Source organism: Pipistrellus kuhlii, unplaced genomic scaffold, assembly GCF_014108245.1.
Source record: "Pipistrellus kuhlii isolate mPipKuh1 unplaced genomic scaffold, mPipKuh1.p scaffold_m20_p_17, whole genome shotgun sequence".
Taxonomy (NCBI): Eukaryota; Metazoa; Chordata; class Mammalia; order Chiroptera; family Vespertilionidae; genus Pipistrellus; species Pipistrellus kuhlii.
This window is the reverse complement of record NW_023425482.1, coordinates 27,337,123-27,359,428: the sequence shown is the minus strand read 5'-3', so window position 1 is coordinate 27,359,428 and position 22,306 is coordinate 27,337,123. Positions and strand designations below refer to the sequence as shown.

Here is a 22,306-nt window from a genome sequence, read left to right as displayed (position 1 = left end):
TGACCAGAATTGAACCCGGGACCCTTCAGTCTGAAGACTGATGCTCTATCCACTGAGCCAAACAGGTTAAGGCCCTAAGGGATTTTTAAAAATATATTTTTATTTATTTCAGAGAGGGAGGGAGGGAGAGAGAGAGAAACATCAACGATGAAAGAGAATCATTCATTGACCAGCTGCCTCCTGCACACCCCACACTGGGGATGGAGCCCAATACCCGGGCATGTGCCCTGACTGGGAATTTTGAAACCGTGACCTCCTGCTTTAGAAGTCGATGTTCAACCACTGGGCCACGCTGGCCTGGCTCACTGAGGGATTTGGGGGGAATCCCTGCACCTTTTCAGATTATTGTAAAATGAGAGGTCAGGGCTCCACACCTAAATACCTTCGGAGGCCAGGTAATCTCAGTGAGTGAGAAAGGCAGGCTCAGGCCTCGGGCGAGTCGTGGGGACTGTGGAAGGCTGAGACCTCATGCCTTTGTCGTGGGGGTATTGCCACTCAGGCCTGCGGACTGTGCTGTCAGGGTCCCTGAGAACAGCCGTGCAGGGCATCTGGACGCTGCTTCAGAGATGCTGCCGCTGACGCCACAGGTTACACGCCTCTGTCAGTGACCCGGTCCTGTAAGATGTCTGTGGGGTAGTGAGGACAGGATGCCTCTAATGTACACAAAGGTCCTGATTCCCATGTGTTATGTGATCTGTTTGGAGACTTGAGTCTTCCAAACCCCATCCAGGCAGGCTGCAGCCACAACCAAGTTTGGATGCACTGACCATCACTGGCTTGAACAGGGTTCTTCGATGGCTCAGAGAGGTGGGGGAGGGAGGCATGGCAGCCAGCCTCCTTCTCAGCAATGGAAGCCAGACACCCTCTAAGGTCAGGAACGCAGAAGTTGCACTCCAGGCAGCAAGGTCACCAAGGAAAAGAGATGTTTCCCTGATGGGGTGGAGGCGAATTGATCCTTCAGGAAATCGACATGGGGTGCCTGCTGTGTACCAGCAATCCCCACTGGGAGACCATGGTGAGCAAAGACAGTCCTACTTCCTCTTGGGTGGTATGTGTATGTGTGTGTGTGTGTGTGTGTGTGTGTGTAGTTTTTAGCCCAGAATTAAATTCTGTTCCCCACACGTATTTTACATTCTGCTTTTATTTCATATGCATAACACGATCATTATTATGCCAACTAAGAGACCAGTCCCCCTCCCCTACCCCCTGCAGATGTATGGGAGAAATCTGGTGGCCTTCAAAGCAAATTGCACTCTTTTGATGTTGCTGAGAATTCCCTAAGGATCAGCGAAAGCAGCTGATTCCTTAAAGCAGCTGAACAACAGAAAGAAGCCAATGATAGCGGGAGAAATTGCAGCAGAGGAGGAAAATCCAACTCACACGGAGATCCCTCCTCCATGAGAAGAAGAGGCAAAGAACGGCAGAAGCAGGGAAAGAAAGATTACGGAGAAAAGAGGACCCAGCTATCCGGACTTGGACATGATCAAGGGGAGGGTTTCCCTCCAGAACTTCAGCTTCTGCGCTCTCAGTCCCTGTCCCACACTCATGTTCAGAGCCAGCTGTAGGTAGTACTCGTTCTTATCGTAAGCCAGCCACCAATGCAGGCCAGCTCCGTTAGGATCCCTGGGAGAGCAGAAATGTGGGTGGTGAGCTTTCCATCCTTAAGCGCCAGGTGTGGGAGACCCCGAGGCATACTTACCCCGTCCGCGCAAAGTTGGCCCAGTATTTCATCATCTTCCTGCTCAGCAGCTTCTCCTCCTCGGTGGCTCTCTCTGAGGGAGATAATCACAAAGTCCGGCTCCCAGGTGCAGTGCCGAGGTGCCTCGCATCTTATGAATGCCTCTCACATCCCCCCTGCCGGGTAACTCATTTTGCTTTTGCATATACGGGGGCTCAGGGCACCTGCGGCTTGCCTGAGAAAGCATGGCCTCCGAGTACATCTTCCTTGTGCACAATGCTCCTCCAGCCGCTCCCCTGAGGCTACAGGGCCTTGGGGAACAGGGACCCTCACTCTCTCCTCCAAGGCTTGCATTTCTTTATTTGAAGGAGTCATGCTCAAAGCATCATGTTCAAAGCACAAAGCCTGAAGTGCAGGAAGAGTATCTAATACAAATTAGCTTCCCTCCCATCTCTTCTCTCCACTGTTCCCAGCCTGAGGCAGTGATTGCTACCAGGTTCTTGGGCGCCCTCTGGAGGCCGACTGGGCATGTACAAGGGTTAGGCAGACACATTTTTATACTAGGGTAGCATAATGAACACGAATTCGGCATCTTCTTTTTTTACTACAATTCTATCTTGGAGATAGTTCCACAGTGTTGCCTATAAAACTTCCACTTACTATCATTTATTGTTCTATAAAACGGTATGTCCCCCCCCCAAAAAAAATGTATACATACTGTAACAGCTGATAGCTTAATTTTGAAAATGAAATGTACTTTAATAAACACTGCCTCTATAGATATTCACAGTGTGTGTATATACTTTTGGGACACCCTACATGTATGTTTATATGCAGTTATCCTATATAATAAAGAGCTAATATGCAAAATGGTTGTCACGCTCTCATGCTTGGTCTGGGGGATCTGAGGCTGCACTCCCCACTCTGCAGGGCTTGACGGGGATGAGGCTGGCTAGGTCTGGGTCTCACGCAATTTCAAGGCACGTGTGGGTGGGTGAAGACTTAACTCTGAGTCCCGAGGCCCACCCCAGACTCTGACAGGAGGGAGATTTTCATACACATTTAACTAATTTTCTTTCATCTCTGACACTTCTATTATAGAGAAAGGGCAAATAGCAATATTAAAATGTTTCCTCTAATTAATTCCCTTTTAATATGCATGAATTTCATGCACTGGGCCACTGGTATAAATATATAATTCTTGTATCCAGTACTCTACTAAGGTATTTTTACATTATTTCTTTGGGGGTTTTTGCTAGTAAAACCAATGTACCAGTGAGCAGGTTTATTTTTGCACATGTGGAAGTATAACTGCACACGCACACACACACACACAAATAAAATAAAAATAAACCTGCGAGGTTAAAGACCATATGTATTTCAGATTTTCGTTGACAAGCCCTCAGTCCCTTTGTTGACAGTGAGGCCAAGTATATTTTCACGTTTAAAAGCCTTTCATATTTCCTTTCCCATAGACTGTTTCTATCTGTTACCCGGCTTCTTTTCTCATCAGAAGCTCTTTAGAAAACTCTGACACCTATGCCATTGTATCCCCCCGCCCCCAATGTGGAGCGTCTGTGTACGCATCAATAGTCCAGGCTCTGCATGGCTGCTGAGTAATAATAAAAGTGTGCTTGTGCAAATTATTTCATTTCACCCCCGTGGCGGCCTAGGAGGTGGTTGCTATGATCGGTGTGATAAGACGAGAATGAACAAATGAAGGAATGAATACGCGCACGCGTACCCTCTACGGGAGCCCCTCTGTCCTCACTGCCAGGAGGCCACTGGGAGCTGCCCAAGAGCCTGCCTTCGCAACTGTCTAAAACGGAAGTGTTTTAGGGATAGTTTCTGGGTGCCGTTCCTGTCACTGTTTCTACTGACGACCTCATCTGGTTGGCACCAAACGGGCCATCCACTCAGGGATACACGAGAGACCCTCAGCAGGAACAGCCCATGGCATTTACACGAGATCGCCGGGATCGGGGCCCCTGGGGCTGCGATGATGGAGAAGGAGGTTCCTGCCTTTTAAAGCCCTGGGTGCTAGCCCCACAGGGTTCTGAAAAGGGCAGGCGGGTGAGACCAGCAGCCAAAGATGATTATTTTTCTAAATTAGATGCGTGACTGCCCCCAAGCGCCTGCCCCTTAAGGCTTTAGTACAACAAGGAACACTCATCCAGCAGCCGGTGTTCGTGTCGTGGTTTCTAAAAGCACCGAGGAGGGCATGTTCCAGGGAAGGTCACGTTTATAAGCCACGGACTAAACAAATAAATTAAAGCTAGTCCTCCAGCGCTTGCAGTGTTGGGGTGGGTGAGGGACTTTGGCAAACGGTGGGGAGGCCTGTCTTTGCCCACCTTACACCCCCACCATGTTCCTGCAAGACCAGCAGAGCCCCCCCTCCCCACAGTCTCCCCAAACCAGGCGGGTTCCTTACCGAACATGACCACATCCCCCTTCAGGAAGGCCCCTCCAAACACAAAGCGGATTTCGTCCGTGTGATCGGCTTTGACGAAAGCCGGCTTGCTGTCCTTGAAGCTGTCCGGCCGGTGCTGGAACTCATAGAAGTACACGGGGGCGCCCGCATCTGCAGCGAAGGGGAGAGAGCCGGTGGCAGCGCCCCCAATTCCCAACCCTGTGGGTGGGGACAGCCCCCATACAAGAAGCGACCTGAACAAAGCTGCCTTCCCTCTTCCCTCCTGCAGACCAGCGTTTCCTGCTCCAGAGGCCCCCGCAGCCCTGGTGGCAAAGAGCTGATGCCCGTCCAAGGCAGGCTGCAAGGGCAACGGTTCTCGTTTTCAAAAGAAGCCCTTCGCGTGGCCCCGCGGTCTACCTCCCGTGACTTCCTCTCATTGACCCAGTTGAGAGGCCCATGACAAACAGGACAAAGCCAATCCCTGTTTCCGAGATGCCCCTGTGCACCCCACATTCCTCCAGCCCTCTTCCAAGACAGGCCTTTGTGCTCTAGCTTCCCCCTCTTTCTCTGAATTTCCTTTTTATTTTCCTCTCCCGGATAAGGGTGGGTATGCTTACGAAGTGTCCCATTAAAGCAGCAACATCACTAATCATTAGAGAAATTCATCATTAGGGAAAAGCAAATCATAACGAGAATGGCACTACTTCACAGCCCCGAATAGGATGACTATTGTTTAACACACACACACACACACACACACACACACACACACACAGTGAATAACCGGTGCTGGGAGGATGTGGAGAAAAAACGGAAACCCTTGTGCACTGCTGGGAACCTAAAATGCTGCAGCCACTGTGGACAACAATATGGTGGTTTCTAAAAAAAAACAAAACAAAAAAAAACGTGCAACGTAGCATTACCATCGATCCAGCAATCCCACCTCTGGACATGCTCCCGAACTAACGGGAAGGAGGAACTTGAACAGATATTTGTATGCCAATGCTCATGGGAGCATTATTCACAGTAACCAAAAGGTAGAGATAACCCGAATGTCTGTGGATGCTGAAGGGGTCAACAAAAGGTGGTTCCGTGGAATACTGTTCAGCTTTAGTTGGTTTGGCTCAGTGGATAGAGCGTCAGCCTGTGGACTGAAGGCACGAGGGCACATGCCTGGGTTGTGGGCTCATCCCCAGTAGGGGGCGTGCAGGAGGCAGCCAATCAACGCTTCTCTCTCATTATTGATATTTCTCTCTCTGTCTCTCTATCCCCCTCTCCCTTGCTCTCTGAAATCAATAAAAACATATATATATATTTTTTAAGAGGAATGACATTCTTATACATGGGACAACCTGGGTAAATATCAAAGGCATTATGCTGTGAATTAAGCCAGATACAAAAGAAAAAAACACTGCCTGATTTCACTTAGCTGAGGTAGCTACAACAGTCCAAATTCACAGAGACAGAGGAGTGAGGAGCCCCTGTGTCATGGGGACAGAGTTCCAGTTCAGGATCATGAAAAGTCCTGCAGATGGATGGTGGCGACGGCTGCACAGCAACGGGAATGAACTTCCATCTCACGGAACCATATGTTTAAAAATAGTTGAAATGCTAATTTTTTTTTTTGGTGATACGTATTTTGCCATAAGTTTTTAAATGTTAAAAAAAAAAGGAGTGTGCTGTTTAATTTCCAAATATCTGTTGATTTTCCAAATTTCCTTTTGTTATTGATGTCTAATTTCCTTTCATCGTGGTTGGAAAAGGTACTAGGGATGGTTTACATCTTTTTAAACTTACTGAGACTTGTTCTGTGGCCCAATGTATGCTTTCTTCCGGAGGATGCGCATTGCGTACTTGTGAAGAAGGGCCCTGGCCTGTTGTCCAAATCTTCTATTTCCTTGCCTGTGTTTTTGTTTTGTTTTTTGTTTGTTTGTTTTCTTTTTTTGTTTTTTTTGTTTTAGAGTTGACCCAGCTATTAACAGTGGGGGTGAAGTGTCCAACTATTGATGCAAAACTATTTCTCCCTTCAAATCTGTCAGCTTTATACATGTTGGGGCTCTGTGGTAAGGTGCCCATGGATGGAAAACTGCTGTATCATCTGGATGAATTCACTCTTCTATCTTGCTATGCTGTGCTTCTCTGTCTCTTTTAGTCTGTAACAATTCCCTGTGACCATTTCATCCCAATGCCTCTTATTATTATTATTTTTCTAAATGGAAGCTTTTGGGTGTTTGTTGTTTTGTTGGGTTTTTTTGTTTTGTTTTTTTAAATATATTTTTATTGATTTTTACAGAGAGGAAGAGAGAGGGATAGAGAGCCAGAAACATCGATGAGAGAGAATCATCCATCAGCTGCCTCTTGCACACCCCCCACTGGGGATGTGCCCGCAACCAAGGCACGTGCCCTTGACCGGAATCAAACCCGGGACCTTTCAGTCCGCAGACCGACGCTCTATCCACTGAGCCAAACCGGCTTCGGCCCAATGCCTCTTTTGTCTGACATGAAGAGGTCCATGCCCACTTTCTTTTGGATATTGCTTATATAGAATATCTTTTTCCTTCTTTTCACTTGCAACCTATTTGCATCTTTAGTTTTAAAGTGAGTCTCTTATAGGAAAGGAAAGGATAATGGAAAGAAGAGAGGAAGGAAGGAAGAGAGGGAGGAGGGAAGGAGGAAAAAAAGGAAGGAGGAAGGGAGGAAAGGAAGGAGAGAGGGAGGGGGGGGGGAGAGTGGGTCTGTGTCCTCACAAGTAATCTTCTCTTTCTGAATGCTCCCGCCCTCCTTATAGCTAAGACATTTCCAAACAGAAAGTAACCTGGAAGTTGGGCCCCAGAAAATGATGGGGAGGTGGGCCCTGAAGAAGCAGAAGGAACACAAACAATAAGAACTGATCAACATTCCTGATCTCTGAAAGGCAGGACAGCTACACAAGTTGGCCTTCACGGTTATACCCCAGACACCCCTGAGAGGTCCCCTCAGTGAGGGAACAGAGGGCGGAACAGGGGCGGTCCGCAGGCACCAGCCTTGCTGTGCTGTGGCCCTGCAGGGAGGTGGCTCAGGGACTCACCTCTGTGATTTTGAGCCGTGACCAGCCCCGGGACCACAAAGAACACATCTCCAAGCAAGTCCAGAAAGTTATTTCGTATTTCAAAAATGGATTGCTCTCCGTAGAAATACTCATCCGCCACGTAGTGTAAATACTGGCTGGGCATGTGCTGCAAAAGATCACAGTCACAGGAGAGCCAGGTCAGTGACAGCGGCCCACACGTGGGGCCTCTGCCTGTGCAGGCGTGGTGCTGAGTGCTCCACATGCACTGCCCCGTGGGATCCACACAGTGAGCCTGTGGTGCAAATGATCAGAACCAGCCCCATTTCACAGATTAGGGAACTGAGGCTTGGTTGGCCCCATACTGGTGGAACCATGATTCTTTCACAAGACTATTTGCATCTAAATCCCATGCTCTTGCCCTAACTGGTTTGGCTCAGTGAATAGAGCCTCAACCTGCGGACTCAAGGGTCCCAGGTTTGATTCTGGTCAAGGGCATGTACCTTGGTTGCAGGCACATCCCCGGCAGGAAATGTGCAGGAGGCAGCTGATATTAATAAATGTTTCTCTCTCATCGATGTTTCTAACTCTCTATCCCTCTCCCTTCTTCTCTGTAAAAAAAATAAAATAAAAAAATAAAAATCAATAAAATATATATATTTTTAAAATCCCATGCTCTTAATCACAGTACACAGACCTCTCTGAAATGTTTCAGAAACAGCCACCCCTGGGCAGAACTGGCTATGCCATGTGCAGGACCCAGTACCAAGTAAAAATGTTCAATGCCAAGTGAAAAATGGTTCCAAACTTACAGGAATTCAAGATGGTGACAACAGGACATCCAACCACGTGTAGAACCCTTCTGAGCAAAAGGCCCTGTGCACTACACAGATCCCATGCCCGTGAAGCTGCCCCTGGTACCAACGCTGCCTCTGGGCCTTCGCTCACATATTAGTCCCAGCAGCCATGACTCATCTAACATCCTGTCTAAGCCTCAGGGCCTGAGGCACCCCTGCCTCCAGCCCGGCCCACACTGCAGACACAGAACCCTTTCCCCAATGGACATGGAATCATGTCGCTCTTCTGTTCCCAGCCCCTGGCATGGAACCTTATCTGCCTTCCATACGCAGCAGCTGACCCCTTCCACTGACCTCTTCACACTTATCTGCCCCTCCCCGGTTCTCTCAGTTCCGCTGGCTTCTCTCAGCCCTGCTCCTCCATTTGCCAGACAAACCTAACTCAAACTCCAAACCCCTCCCCTGAGCTAGCCAACTGCTCCCTCCTATGGACACCATGGACCAGTCCCAGCTTGGAGGGCACAGTCCTCTAAGCATAATTAAGCTTGATCTTGTGACTGCTCCCCAGATCCTTCCTGGGTAGCTAGTGGGAGGGGCAGCAAGTGCTGCCAAAACAAGTGAAACTTACAAGAACATTATAAATTACCTTGTTTGCCCCGATTATAAATAAAGCATCAGCTTGCAGTCTGGATCTGTTCTGTGGCCTCAGCCAGGCACAGAAGATCCACCTAGACCCAGCTTATTCTCTTTGTCTGTCTTTTCTTCATCCTGTACCACCCTCCCTCAGCTCGCTGAACAGTTGGCTGTGCTGGCGCGACTCACTCTGCCTTGATTGGTGCAGGAAATGTCTCGTCAGGTTTGTCCATCCCAACAGCCCACAGGTTCCTCAAATGCAGAGACTTGCCTGTGTATCACTGTGCCCAGTGTTAGGGAAGCGCGGGGCATGTGCACTCCCACTTAACATCTGATCAATGAATAAGTGGGTGAAACGAATCTGGCGCAGAGCACATCCTGAATAAATGCTTATGGAAAGAAGAAAGGGAGGAAGGATGCAGGTGTGCAGGGAAGAAATGAACGAATGGTAGAATGGCCCTCAGTATTGCTAGAACCCAGTCCACAGCCCAGCAGACATGCAGCCAATATGAGTCCCCGGTCGCAGGTGGGTTTGGGAATCCAGAATTTTCTTACCAGGAGTGTTTGCACCAGCTGCAGGGCGAGGGACTTGTTGGTGCCCTTGAGGATCTCAGGGAATTCCTTCTGTGGAGAGAAGCGGGCGCCTGTGAGCACCTCAAGTCATTGGAAGGGAAGCTGGTCTCTGTGAGGGGAGGCTGGGAAGAGCAGTGACCCTGCCAGGCCCCAGGGGCCATGGGGAGAAGAAGCTTCCGTGCATCGGGTAAGTGACAGTTTCTCCTCTGATTTGCTATGACAGCCATCTGTTACACCTGTAGTCTTGTGGGACCCCGTGGCAGCCCTGTGGAAAGGCCACGTTACGGGCTATGTGTGTGTGTGTGTGTGTGTGTCTCCCACACATTCCTATGGTGAAGCCCTAACCCCAGGACCTCCTAATGTGTCTATGTGTGAAGACAGGGTTTTTAAAGAGGTGATGAAGTTAACATGAGGATGCTAGCTGGGCCCTAATCCAATTTGACCGATGTCCTCATCAGAAGAGGGCATTTGTGTCCGGCCGGTGTGGCTCAGTAGTTGAGCATTGACCTAGGAGCCAGGGGGTCATGGAGGTGTGCAGAAACCTGAATCCGTATGACGTGCTCACTGTTGCCATCCTGGGTTTTATAAGAGCTCGGAGCATACAGCACGTGCTCAGTTCATTCGTATGGGATGAACGAAAGGAGTTGATGATTTTGCAGCTTGCATAATGCACCAGCTTAGAGAGCATGCTTGGACATCCAAATGCCAGAACATGAAGGTGTAAAGGCCTGAAGTTTTCCGAACCTGCATGGACTTCAATACCTTCGAAGGAGGAACTGTGCATACCAGGATTTGAAATGAGCATTTGTGGTGTTTTGAACAGAGCTCAAACGGACCCCATTGTCTCTTACTGTTTTATACAGAGCTGTTTCTTTCACTGTAAACCTAACGAGCAGTGGTTGGCAAACTGCGGCTCGAGAGCCGGCTCTTTGGCCCCTTGAGTGTGGCTCTTCCACAAAATACCATGGCCTGGGTGAGTCTATTTTGAAGAAGTGGCAGTAGAAGAAGTTTAAGTTTAAAAAATGTGGCTCTCAAAAGAAATTTCAATTGTTGTCCTGCTGATATTTGGTTCTGTGGACTGATGAGTTTGCCGACCACTGCTAACAAGAAACGGGGCAGACATCTGCCTTGCCTCACCCCAATCCCCAGTCACCTTCCGAGAGGAAGGACGGCCACTCTGTGCTCGGCGGGTGGGTTCTATTCCTCACAACACGTGTGTCATCAGGGCGAGCGGCCGGCTGTGGGAGCAAACCCCTGGCCCTCTGCAGAGGGAGCGACAGGAGGCAGAGCTGGACTTCTTACCATGGGCAGCAAGAAGCCGCACTCGTGGTTATTGATCCCGATGATAGAAGGAATCGGACGGAATGCTCTTTTAATCAGCAGCTCCATAGGCTCCTCGGGAAAGAATAAACCATCCACCATTCGCGTGAAAGACTTGGCTATCTGAAATGAGAGAGGGCGGAAGCTGTCTCTGTTTGCAAAACCTGCCGGCCCCACACCCCAGCCTCCCTGAGCCAACCCACGCCAGCAAAATGTGGCAGTAAAGGGAAATTGAGCCAGTCTTGGTCCCCATATATCCGGCTGCCTGGGCGAGGGGGTCAGCGTCTCTGTGCCTTAGTTTCCTCATCGGCAAATAAGGGGTAATCACAGGAACCACCTACAAGAAAGAGCAGCCTGGCCCAGTGGTTCTCAAAGCCTGGCTCCCAGCAGCAGCCGTGTTACCTGTGAACTTGTTAGAAATGCAAATGCCCACTGAATGAAGCTCTGGAAGTACTATCCAGCTAGCTTTTACCCTGCAGCTCAACTGGCATGGCTCAGTGGTTGAGAAACGACATAGGAACCAGGAGGTCACAGTTCGAGTCCCAGGCAGGGCACAGGCCCAGGTTTCCGGCTTGATCCTCCACTAGATGGCATGCAGGAGGCAGCCGATCCATGATTCTCTCTCATCATTGCTGTTTCTCTCTCTTCCTCTCCCTTCCTCTTGAAATCAATAAAAGTGTATATATCTTTTTAATGACCTACAAGTCCACATTTTCACAGCCATTACCATGAATCCCCAACTCCCATACCTTTTCAAGTCCCCAGTCAAAGGAAGGAAGAGCGGTCAGGTTTGTCCACCATTCTACTCCAAGAGCAGCCCTGCCCAGACCCTTCACCTGGCTGATGCCCAGCAGCTCCTGGGAGGACTTGGCCCTCAGGCACCGCAGCAGGGCCACCGAGTCGATCGCTCTGAAACCGCAGATATTTGCAATCACCTGCAGCTGTTGGCAGAGGAAGACCAGGTGAGAGCACAGCACAGGCAGCCTCTGGGAAAACGGAACGTGGAAACAGTATCTGTCCAGGGTGGTCCTTCCTATAAGATGCCCAGCCTGCTGGCCCTCCCCGTTCTCCTGTCCCTGTCATAGAATGGACACCGTGAGGGCAGGCTGGCCCGGGGTCATCTGTACGCTCTCGCTGGACCATCCTTGTCATCTCTAGCAAGTGCAAGAGCTGGGAGTGAGGATCTGCCAGTCTGTGCCCATGGAATAGAGTCAGGATTCCTGGTCATGGCGGGACCTGTGATGTCACAGGCCTGTGATGTTGGCTCCATTGGCAGTAGGCCCCACAGAGCCCAGAAGCCCCACTCTGAGGTGCCGCATGGAGTCAGGAGTCCCCAAGGGAGAGGAGCAGCTTTGCAAGGTCTATTGAGACCTGAGTCCAGCTCAGAGTCTCTGCTGGTCAGCTCTGCTCTAGCCTCACCCTCACCCCCAGCCTGGAATATTCCTGACGTCTTTTTTTTTTCTGTCTCACTCTATAAACCCATGTCCCACCTTCTCTCAGATGTCCTATAAGACACTGCAGTTTCCACGAATCCCCTCCTCCTCTGATCTCCCATCACCCCAAGGTCCCCACCTTCTCTTCCCAGCCAGCCCTTTGCTAAACCCCTTCCTGCCCTGTCACTGAACTTTCCACGTGTGTAGAATGCGTCCCTTGGAAGTAGTGGTCCTTAGTCTTCTGGGATCACAGATGCTCTGAGAATCCAATGAAAGCCCTCGTAAGAGTTTGAGGACCACCTCCAAACATACCCATGGATTGCGGGCTGAAATCCTTGTCACAAAATGCTCATAGCATGTGCCTTCTCTACTTCTAAACCCACAGGTCCCAACACAGAGCAGGGAAGCAGTGGGCACTCCCTATGTGTGTGGTGGATGAATACACACATACCACACACACTGAAACTAGTCTGGTATGTATATCACGTCACCAAAATCAATTTTCCGCCTGCAATGAGTGTATTTTTGCAATATTATGACTCTGTTTTGGCTCTTGGTGTACGTTGTTAACTTCCATAAGGTGTTTAAGAAAATGCACCGCTAACATGAATATCACCCAGGAGGTGGCTCCTAGGCCCATTGTTTAACTAACATTCATTCATGAACTCATTCCTCGAGCAAACGTCTAGAGTCGCCTAACGTACACCAGACGTCATGCTGAGACGTGGAAGAGACAGGGGCCTTGGTCTCCAGGTCCTTACTGTCTGGCAGAGTGCAAAGATGAGATGACAGATGGCGAACATCTGGGACATATGCCTCCCCTCCCCCCACCCAATCTCCTGCCAGACAATATTAGTAAGTCACAGTGTTATTTCTCACTGAGCTGGCAAGAGCATCAGAATCTTATCAGAGTACTCTAGGTGGAATAGAGTAGGTATAGGGGACTAAGATATATATCACAAGCAAAGATTGATGGATACAATGTGAGAACTGTCACACACGCGTGCACACACACGCACGCACACACATGCACGCCAGCAGCATTGCACTGTGCACCTGGGGCCATTTCCTACGGAGCCAGGCCTTCCATGGAACAACACGTTTCACCTCAAGTCAGCGTCAGATTCCCTGTCATGGTCAGTAAGGCCAAGCCCATGGACTGCCAACACCCGACCAAGTAGAGGAAGCCGGAGAGGTATTCACATATACCTACATCCTTATTCCTCTCTTCCACCGGGGCCTTCAGGTAGGGGAGGACGGCCACCCCGCTCTGCATGATAGCTTTGTGGAATAAGCCCTCGGCCAGTGGGGACAGAACCTGGAGAGAGAGCATAGGAGACCCCACAAGAGTTATCCAGGGGCTTCCCTCCCACCGCACACCACCCACTCCTTCTGTAAGGAAAACTTCCACGAAGCCTGCTTTGGAGAGCTAACCTCAGAGAAGGAAAAGTCCGGGTTGGGGGGTTAGAGGACTAGTTGGGAAGGTTTGGGCAAGTTAACTTCTCTGAGCCCCATGTCTCTCATGAACTTTGAAGGTGTTAGCCCCTTTACTTCCCAATGGGGCGACCTCAGGTAAGTTGTTGGATATTTCTAAGCATCTATTTACTCTCCTATAAAACTGCAGTAAAAACTGAGCCCACTTGCCCTAACTGGTTTGGCTCAGTGGATAGAACATCGGCCTGCGGACTGAAGGGTCCCGGCTTCAATTCTGGTCGAGGGCACGTACCGGAGTTTCGGGCTTGATCCCAAGTAGAGGGCGTGCAGGAGGCAGCCAATCGATTCTCTCTCATCATTGATGTTGCTATCTCTCTCTCCCTCTCCCTTCCTCTCTAAAATCAACACAAAGTATATTAAAAACAAAAAACTGAGCCCACATCACAAACTTGCTCGGAGGAGCAGAAGTGTGAATACAGAAGGCTTCGCACAGCGCTCGGTTAGGTAATAAGCATCGTGAATGATGGCTGCTATCACTTATGTAAAGTTGGTGTAATCCACCTTATAACTTTATATGGAAGGTAAAGAATACCTGGTATGTTGTCAAATGTTATACAGCAGGAGCTTAACCCACTCCATGTGACCGACTTCTGTGGTTAGCATGTTACCAGATGTCCGGGAAGCACTGACCCCTCTGAACGCAGAGCCTGGAGCCGTTATTCCGGCCCCTCTGCACATCTCTTTTCCCATCCATCTCTTGCCAAGAGCCAGATGTGTCTGCTTCCAGAGCTGCTTTGTCAGTTTACACTAGCCATTGTCATTACACAGCCAGTGAACTATCATGGGAACCAATGGACGTGTGTGTGTAAAAAGGAAACAAAATAATGTGGTTTTCTTTTTTTGGGGGAGGGGGTAAGTTGATAGAGGTAGGTAGCTAACTAATATGGCTGCCAAATTAAGGGAGAACAAGAGTGAATCACGTGAGGGGATAGAAAGCTCCCTAAGTGGGCTGCATCCACATATTTCTTTGCAGCATCTTTAAGTGGGTGTTCACCATAAGGACAATGAACCCCCAATTTAAGTGCAATGGATCCTGTGTGTGTGTGGGGGGGGGGGGAGCGTGTTATGCAGAAGAGTCTTGCTGGGCCTCTAGTCAGCAGACTGACTCTAGAAAGTAAGACCCTGCACCAAACTATTGGCAAAGGAAGGCGCCTATTATGTTTCAAGTGAAAATGTTCACATGCATCCTCTGAGCTGAGCTCTAGTCAGTGATGACGAGTCCTGATAACTGGACACCAGGCCTTCAGCTGTATGCACATAAATGAGTTTTCCTCCAGTTGTCACTCACTAGCTGATCTTGGACAACAGCTCTCGTTCTTAAAATGAGAAGGAGCCCCTGACTCACAGTGTGAGGCTCCAGGGAGACCGTGTGTATGAAAGTGTTTGTTCAACATGAAGCACCAATCAGATATACGTGGTTCATCACCCTCTTTCTTTCTTTCTGTTTTTTAACAAAAACAATTCAACATCCTTTACTGTCATCTGGTAGTCACATAAGGGGGTTGTAAGCCAATATGAATAAATGGGTAAGACTATTCTCCCAACAAAGGACACTACAAAACACACACTGTGTTGCCTCTCAATAATGTCTCACTTTGCTAAGTCATTTCTAGGTGGAGACACGTTGGAGCAGAGTGACATCACCTCCTTTGAGCATGATCCAACCTAGTAGTTTTCTTGACTTTGTTTTAGAATGAATCTCCTCTGCACCATCTAATATGAGGTTCACATACTCATCAAATTCGAGGTTCACATACTCAACAAAATCAAGCAGAATGTCAAGCCTCAGTGAAGGCAGGGGAGGGTGGGGGTAAGGGGAAGAGATCAACCAAAGGACTTATATGCATGCATATAAGCCTAACCAATGGACACAGACAACGGTGGAGCATAAATGGGAATGGGGAGTAATGGGGAAATAAGGACACATATGTAATACCTTAATCAATAAAGAAATAAAATAAAATAAAAAACCAATGTTACAGCCTTCTATCCCCATATTCACGTGCTCATACAGTCACCCCTGAACCCGGGACCTGTTCTGCACGTATCTGAAGATGAGGCGGATGGGCGGCACCATCGCCTCCTGCACTTTTCGGCCCGGCCACGGCACACCGTGGTGGGAGCTGACGAAGACCACACTAAGCCATGTGCTCTCTCAGAGCCACTCTCCTCACCCTCGTGGCTGCCACCTCCCCCACCGGAGGGAAACTCACAAGGCCGGACACGCTCATGGCTCCCGCCGACTCGCCGAAGATGGTCACGGAGCCTGGGTCCCCACCGAAGAACTCGATGTTCTCCTTCACCCAGGTCAGGGTGGCCAGCTGGTCCATGAAGGCCCAGTTCCCCCTCGCGTGACTGTCCCCTGTGCTGGGGACAAGAGGCAGAAGGAGAATCCTTAGTGGGCCACTGGGAGCTGGCAGCCGAGACTGCGGGCAGGTGTCAGGGAAGCACCACTCCCTCCAGGGAAGGGCTAAGAATCAGACCTGGGGCGGTGGGGAACACCAGGCGTGGCTCTCTCCCTCTCTGGGATTTTGGTTTGAGAATCTGAGGAAAGTTTATGCACCCCAGAAAAATGCACGATGTCATAAGTGCAATTTCAGGGTATTCATAGGCTCCCCTGAATCCATGGATTCCAGAAGAGTCCTGCCCCTGAGAGCTGGTCTGCATCAGGAGCGAGACCTCCCTGGGCACAGAGGTTGCAATGAACGACTAAGTGAATGACGACAATAATAACAGTAGCAGCAGCACTGTCCTAAGGGCTTTACGGCCAATGCTCCTGTAATCCTCCAAACCTGTGAGGTCGATGGTGCTGGACTTTCTCCATCTTCCCCGCCCCCCTCTCCGGGCTTTACCCCCACCTTCTCCACCTCCTGCTAAAAGGCTGACCTCTATGTGTGTGATCAGTGGGGGGCAAGGAGCAGGGGCTGAGGGTAGGATGTCAAGAGACCGGTATGTTTATGCTTAGTATGCCACTCGAGGCCCCCTCTGCTGGGTGGTTGTTAGGGCAGCGGCTGCATTTTTCTGAGGCCTAGCTCACAGGAATTCCCTTCCATGAAATCTGCAAACAAGCTGGATACCTCGGCTCCTTCTCACAGACAGGGAATAGGGACAGAGAGAGCAAATCCCGTGCCCAGGACCTAAAATGCTGCAGATTTGGGCTTCAAACCCAATGAGTCTGACCCCAGAGGCATGGTCTGGCCATGGCCTCATGCTGCAGAGCACGCAGAGAGCATGCTCCCAGGATGGGTGACAGTGAATGGGGTGGGAAGACAATGGAATGCAGTGAGCATTCTCAGGTGAGCATCTGAGGAGCCTTGAGACGGGGACCTATGGCAGAGACGACTAATGGCTCACACACTCTGTGTCCTTGACTTCCAGGGGTTTTGCTGTCCCATTTTCCTTGTATTGGGTGTGGCCATGTGACCGAGTTCTGCCCGTGGTGTGGAAACAGAAGTGATGATCGCCACCCCCAGGCTGCCCCAGAAAGGCTCCTCCAACCTCTTTCTCCACCTGCTGGCCCAATGCAGAGCCACAGGTGGAAGGAGCCTGGGTCCCTGATTGACCATTTGGAAGGATGTCTGTCCAACAGGAACCCTCCATTAGATTTGACTGAAGTCAGAAAAAGATGTGTCTTGCTCTAAGCCACTAATATGTGGGGGTTATTTGTTAGAGTTGCTAAAATTATGTAATAATCTGGGCCAAATTTGTTCAATGTCCTTGAAGGCCCCTCCATTATCTTATCAAACCCCTAGGGGGGAGGAGGTTAGATAAGATAATCTAATGGCACCGAATCCTCTATGGCCATTGGGGATGAGGGGTGTCAATCATTTGGGGGCACTCACTTGAAGAAGCCAAATATTCCTAGCCGGTACTGGGTAGTCACAACCAGCACATCCTCATAGGCAGCGAGGGCCGACCCATCGAAGATGGAGGCGGAGCCGCTCTGGAAGGAACCCCCTGGAAGCCACACCATGACCTGAGGAGGAGAGAGGAACTTTCCGGTCAGCCTATGGAAGGAACATCCCCGTCCCCTCCCTGTTAATGCTAGGTCCTCCTTTCCTTATGAAGAGGCAATCTTCCTTTCTAAGAGCATCCAAGGTTTTGTATTTAGAATAAGGCTCAGGGTTAAGCATGTGGGCTCCAGCATCTGAGTGCCCGAGTTTAAGTCTGAGCTCTGCCATGGACCAGCTGTGTGACCTTGGACAGATTACTTAGCCTCTCTGAGCCTCATTTTTCCCATCTGTAAGATGCAAAGAATCCAAGTATTTCAGTTATGAGGCTATTAGGAGGTTTAAACAAGAGTCTCCATCTGAGGTTCCTAGAAGAATGTTGGCACATTGCAAGTGCTCAGAAAGTATTAACTAAATATTGAATCTGTGACCCACAGGAAGATGGAGATCATTGTAAGCCATGCATGACAGCAAAAGCAGCTTAAGCTTTTTAATCTAAGGCCTTTGTCTACCTACAAAGAGAAGAGAAGATAGAAAAAAAGGGAAGAGAAGTGTGGAAACTTTACTATATTGATTAGAAAAACTGGGATTGGGGAACATAAACTATTTTTCAAACGCTATTATCACTATTTATACTTAATAATAAATGCCTTCCATTCTCCATTATAAAGGTTGTATGAGGGACTGCCATCCTTGGTGCAGGAATAGAGAAGGAAGCCATGGAGGAAAAAGGAGAACTGGACAAAGCATCAGCTTTGACACAAGAATCTGCCACTTACTGGGGTGGAGTATAGAGCAAGGCGCTTACACTCTCTCTCTCTGTGCCTCATCTTTGTCATCTGTAGAATGGATTCAACAATCCTGACCTTTTGGCTTACTACGGGGGGTTCGATAGATAGTGTACTGTGCCTAGCACACGTCAACAATCAACAGATATTGCTGTTCTAATGCAACAGAGTGAGACTCCCATTGTACTGGCACGGGGGAGAAAAGATGATGGGAGGGTGTTTACTGACTTACACAGGGATCCTTCACATTCTTAAATGAGATGCTTCGCGGTATTACCTGACTGACTTCATTGCAAACAGAAAATTTGGGAGAAAGCAATTATTTTCTTTCACGGAAGGATTTTTCAAGCAAACAAGCACAAAAATAATCAGGGTCCTTTTAAGCAGCGCCTTCTCTAAATGTTTACAGACCGTTAAATACTCAACAGAGGGGGATACCCAAAACAACATAAAAACCAAAGGTCAAGTCAAGAAAAGATGGTAAAGTGAATACGACGTCATTCAAATGACTTTTCAAGGAAGTTATTGATGTGTCATTGATTTCATTCTACCCAATAGGAGGCTGGGGCTGCTTCCAGACCCCCCAGCCACTCTGCCAGGACCTGCCCCCAGCACCGCAGACAGCCTTACCGGGAACTTGGAGCCGGAGTCTGCACCGGCTGGTGCAAAGATGTTCAGGTACAGGCAGTCTTCCGACACTCCCAATTTGGGGTAACGCACCAGGAGGATGTGCTGATCTGAGACCAGCCAATCTGAGTTCTGGAAGCACCTTGGAAAGAGGAGGAGAAACCCCCGGAGTTGTTGTCAGCAAACTTGTCTCCTGGGAGTGCACAGAAGATGCCTGTGGGGGCTTTCGGTGCACAGTTCATCGTGCCCCCTCTACCCAGGGGCACAAAGGAACAAACCATGATTCTCTTTGATCTGGTTCTCAGGAGGGGAAAGCACATGGTGTATACTGACTGGACCATTAACCCCCAGCCCCCACCGCCATAATCCAGACACATGCATGAAGTCCCCCGGCTGGCTCAGCGCTTCCCCTGACTGTAGAGGTCAGGACACTGGGTTGCTAATCAAGAGCTTGGGTCTGGCAGGCCGCTCTTCTGACCCCAGAGGAACAAAAGGACATTCCCAGGCCTCTCTACTAGAAACCAACTAAAGCAGGTTGGCTGAGAGACTCCTGCACCCAGGCCTTTGCTCAAGCTGGTCCCTCTGGCTAGACTGCTGTCTTCCTCTGTTTGCTCATGTTCTTCCCTTTCTTTCAGATGCTGTCTAAATGCTGCCTCCTCCAAGAAGCCTTCTGAGATTTCTCCAGATAGACCATAGGTACCTTCGGAAACACCTACCCATTTTCTTTTCTTTTTCCTAGAACTTCTCCTAGGAGGGTAATCATAGTCCCAGCTCCACTGAGCAGCTAGGAGCCTAGGGCTCTGTATCTAAGTACCCCAGAGCTCCCAGTCCCTGGTTTGATTCCAGTCAAGGGCATGTACCTTGGTTGCAGGCACATCCCCAGTAGGAGTTGTGCACGAGGCAGCTAATATTTCTCTCTTATTGATGTTTCTGGCTCTCTATCCCTCTCCCTTCCTCTCTGTAAAAAAATCAATAAAATATATTTTTTAAAAAGACTAGGCCTAGCTGACTGTTCCTTCCAATCAGTAAGCCCATCACAGTGGCTCCCAAACCTGATGGAACTCAGAATCCTCAGAGAGCTTCAGACAATCCAGTTGTCTAGGTCTGAAGATTCCAATTCAGGAAGTTTGGTTGGGAGCTCAGGAGATCTGCATGTTCTGAATGGTGCCACGTCTGCAGCCCTCTCCTCCTCCTTCTCCCTGATCCTCCCTCCTAACCATTGAGCTGCATGACCTTTATTCCCCCTCATTGCTTTGCCCCCTCTTCCAGGTTGCAGGCCACCCGAGGGATCAAGCCCGGTCTTACATATTAGGGTAGGATGTGGCGTCTCGGATGCCATTCCAGGGCGACGCAGGCTGTGGGTTTGTGAATCTCAGGGGTCCTAGCGGGGGTGCAGCATAGGGGAGCCCGAGGAACACATTCACAGGCCTGGCGCTTCCCAGCACCGTGGCTTGCTTCCCCCGGACCCAGCCCAGCCTGGTGTTCCTGGTGGGTGCGTCTCCGGCTGGCCCTAAGGGAACACACATGGGGAGGAATCAGGAGCTGGCTGGGAAGAGGCCAGGGACAAGCCCAACTCAGAGCTCCCCCAGGTGGGGGCGCTCTTTCTGGGCCCAGAAGCGGTGCAACAGGAAGTATCTGGATTCCTTCTCCAGGAACCCACGTCCACTGCCCCTTCAAATCTGCCTCCGAAGTCACCTGCATCAGAGCACAAATAGTCTCTCCTGGAAACACAGCACCAAGCCATATGTCCCCTGGTTACCATGGAAACCCTTCTCCCTTCTGGGCCCAGAAGCCTCCCTTTCTATGGGACCGACAATACTCACCAGGCCCTGCAGAGCCTGGGACTGCACAGAATCACCGGGCCCAGGGTTTCCCACACGTCCGTCATTTTCATAGCCCACCAATTGTCTGTGCATCACCTACCTATAGGGCGACTGACACTTCGTTTTTCTTAAAATTAAATCTCAATGAACTTTTCACATTTACCTAGAGGAGTCTTAAGCAAGCACACTTACGGAGTGGTGATTTTGCTGAGTTAGGTGTATGCTTTTGAGTAAAGTAAATATTCAACAATGAAAATAGGAAATTCTCATGCAGATACCACCTGCAATCAGCCCGTGTGCCTCCTGGGGTCTGAGGGTGAGACTTCTGTGCCTGAGTAGAATGTGGAGCCTTCGGAGGTTAGCAGCTCGGCTATTGAGTTAATGGGACCAGGGGTGTTGGTGCTACCTCGGCTAAGCTCATTTCAATAGTGAAGCTCCTGCCCTGGCCGGTTTGGCTCAGTGGATAGAGCATCAGCCTGTAGACTGTAGAGGTCCCAAGTTCAATTCTGGTCTAAGGGCATGTACCTTGGTTGTGGGCATATCCTCAGTAGGAGGTGTGCAGGAGGCAGCTGGTTGATGTTTCTCTCTCATCGATGTTTTTAACACTCTGTCCCTCTCCCTTCCTCTCTGTAAAAAAAAAAATCAATAAATATATATATTTTAAAATAGTAAAGCTCCTGCATGGGCAGCCAGCACCACAAAAGCACAGGCTCTGTGCCAGGACAGAGGGCTCTCTAAGCCCCTCACAGGGTGTGAGCAACTCAAGGGCAGCACTGAGGGTCTTCTGTGCTCTACCATGTGGCCCCAGGAAGAGACCCGGGCCCTGGGGCTTTCAACACCAGGACATGGGTCAGTGCCCTGAGGTGACTACACAGCCCACCGTGGGCCCTCAGAAACCCCTGAGCAGTCATTCCATTTCCACAGTGGACAATCCTCCAAGATAGGGAAATCTCCCTCCTACCTCATCTCCTGAGAGCCCTTCTCTCCCACAGGGTCTCACCCTCAGCGGCAACTGCAAGGACCCAAACAGCCCAGACCAGGATCTGGCCTGGGTGCACCCACTCTCCACTCATCTGGCTGGCCCGCCTGTGCTCCCTGGACATCCACAGCTGCTGCCGGCCTCACAGAGCTTCCGTCGGAGACAAGAAAGAGCCTTCCGTTAGCAGACAAATGTTGAGCCTGCAGACACCGGTCACAAGATTGGTGAAGCATAGCATCAGGCCAAGATTCAAGGAAGGACTTGGCCAAGCAAGACTTTCCTGTTCTGATTTGCATAAACAGCTGAAGATTGGGCCTTGATCTGGGGAACATCATTTGTTAGGCTTTAGGCTCACAGAAGAGTAGAAGTAGATTTGGGCTCAGGTGAGCCAGAGACCTCAACTCAGACCTCAACTTTGGGGGCGGGGAAGGCAGCAAACAAACAGAGAATGCAGCTGGTCAGGAGAGTGATAGGGAGTGGTGGGGATTGTGAAAAACTGGACCACCCATGGAAAACAGTATGGAGTTCCCTCAAATAATTTCATATGGAACTGCCATTTGACCCAGTGATCCCACTTCTAGGAATATATCCTCAGGAACCCGGAACATCAATCAGAAAGAATGTATGCACCCCTATGTTCATGGCAGCATAATTTACGATAGCTAAGATCTGGAAACAACCCAAGTGCTCATCAATAGATGAGTGGATAAAAAAAAGCTGTGGTGGCAAAACCTGTTTGGCTTAGTAGATAGAGT

The 22,306-nt window shown here is 49.7% G+C and overlaps 1 protein-coding gene across 1 annotated transcript; it reads right to left on the bottom strand.

Annotated features, from left to right (window-relative positions):
- Window positions 1-1,123: 1,123 nt before the first annotated feature.
- On the bottom strand, window positions 1,124-21,870 carry CES5A (carboxylesterase 5A). The gene is made up of 13 exons (XM_036441029.2): window positions 21,573-21,870; window positions 20,055-20,259; window positions 18,753-18,891; window positions 17,227-17,360; window positions 15,598-15,751; window positions 13,104-13,208; window positions 11,294-11,398; window positions 10,440-10,580; window positions 9,120-9,188; window positions 7,156-7,303; window positions 4,110-4,259; window positions 1,700-1,772; window positions 1,124-1,623 (listed from the first exon to the last, which is right to left on the bottom strand). Exons 1-13 carry the CDS (start codon window positions 21,673-21,675, stop codon window positions 1,464-1,466), a joined length of 1,686 nt encoding a protein of 561 aa, XP_036296922.1. The 5' UTR covers window positions 21,676-21,870; the 3' UTR covers window positions 1,124-1,463.
- Window positions 21,871-22,306: the final 436 nt, after the last annotated feature.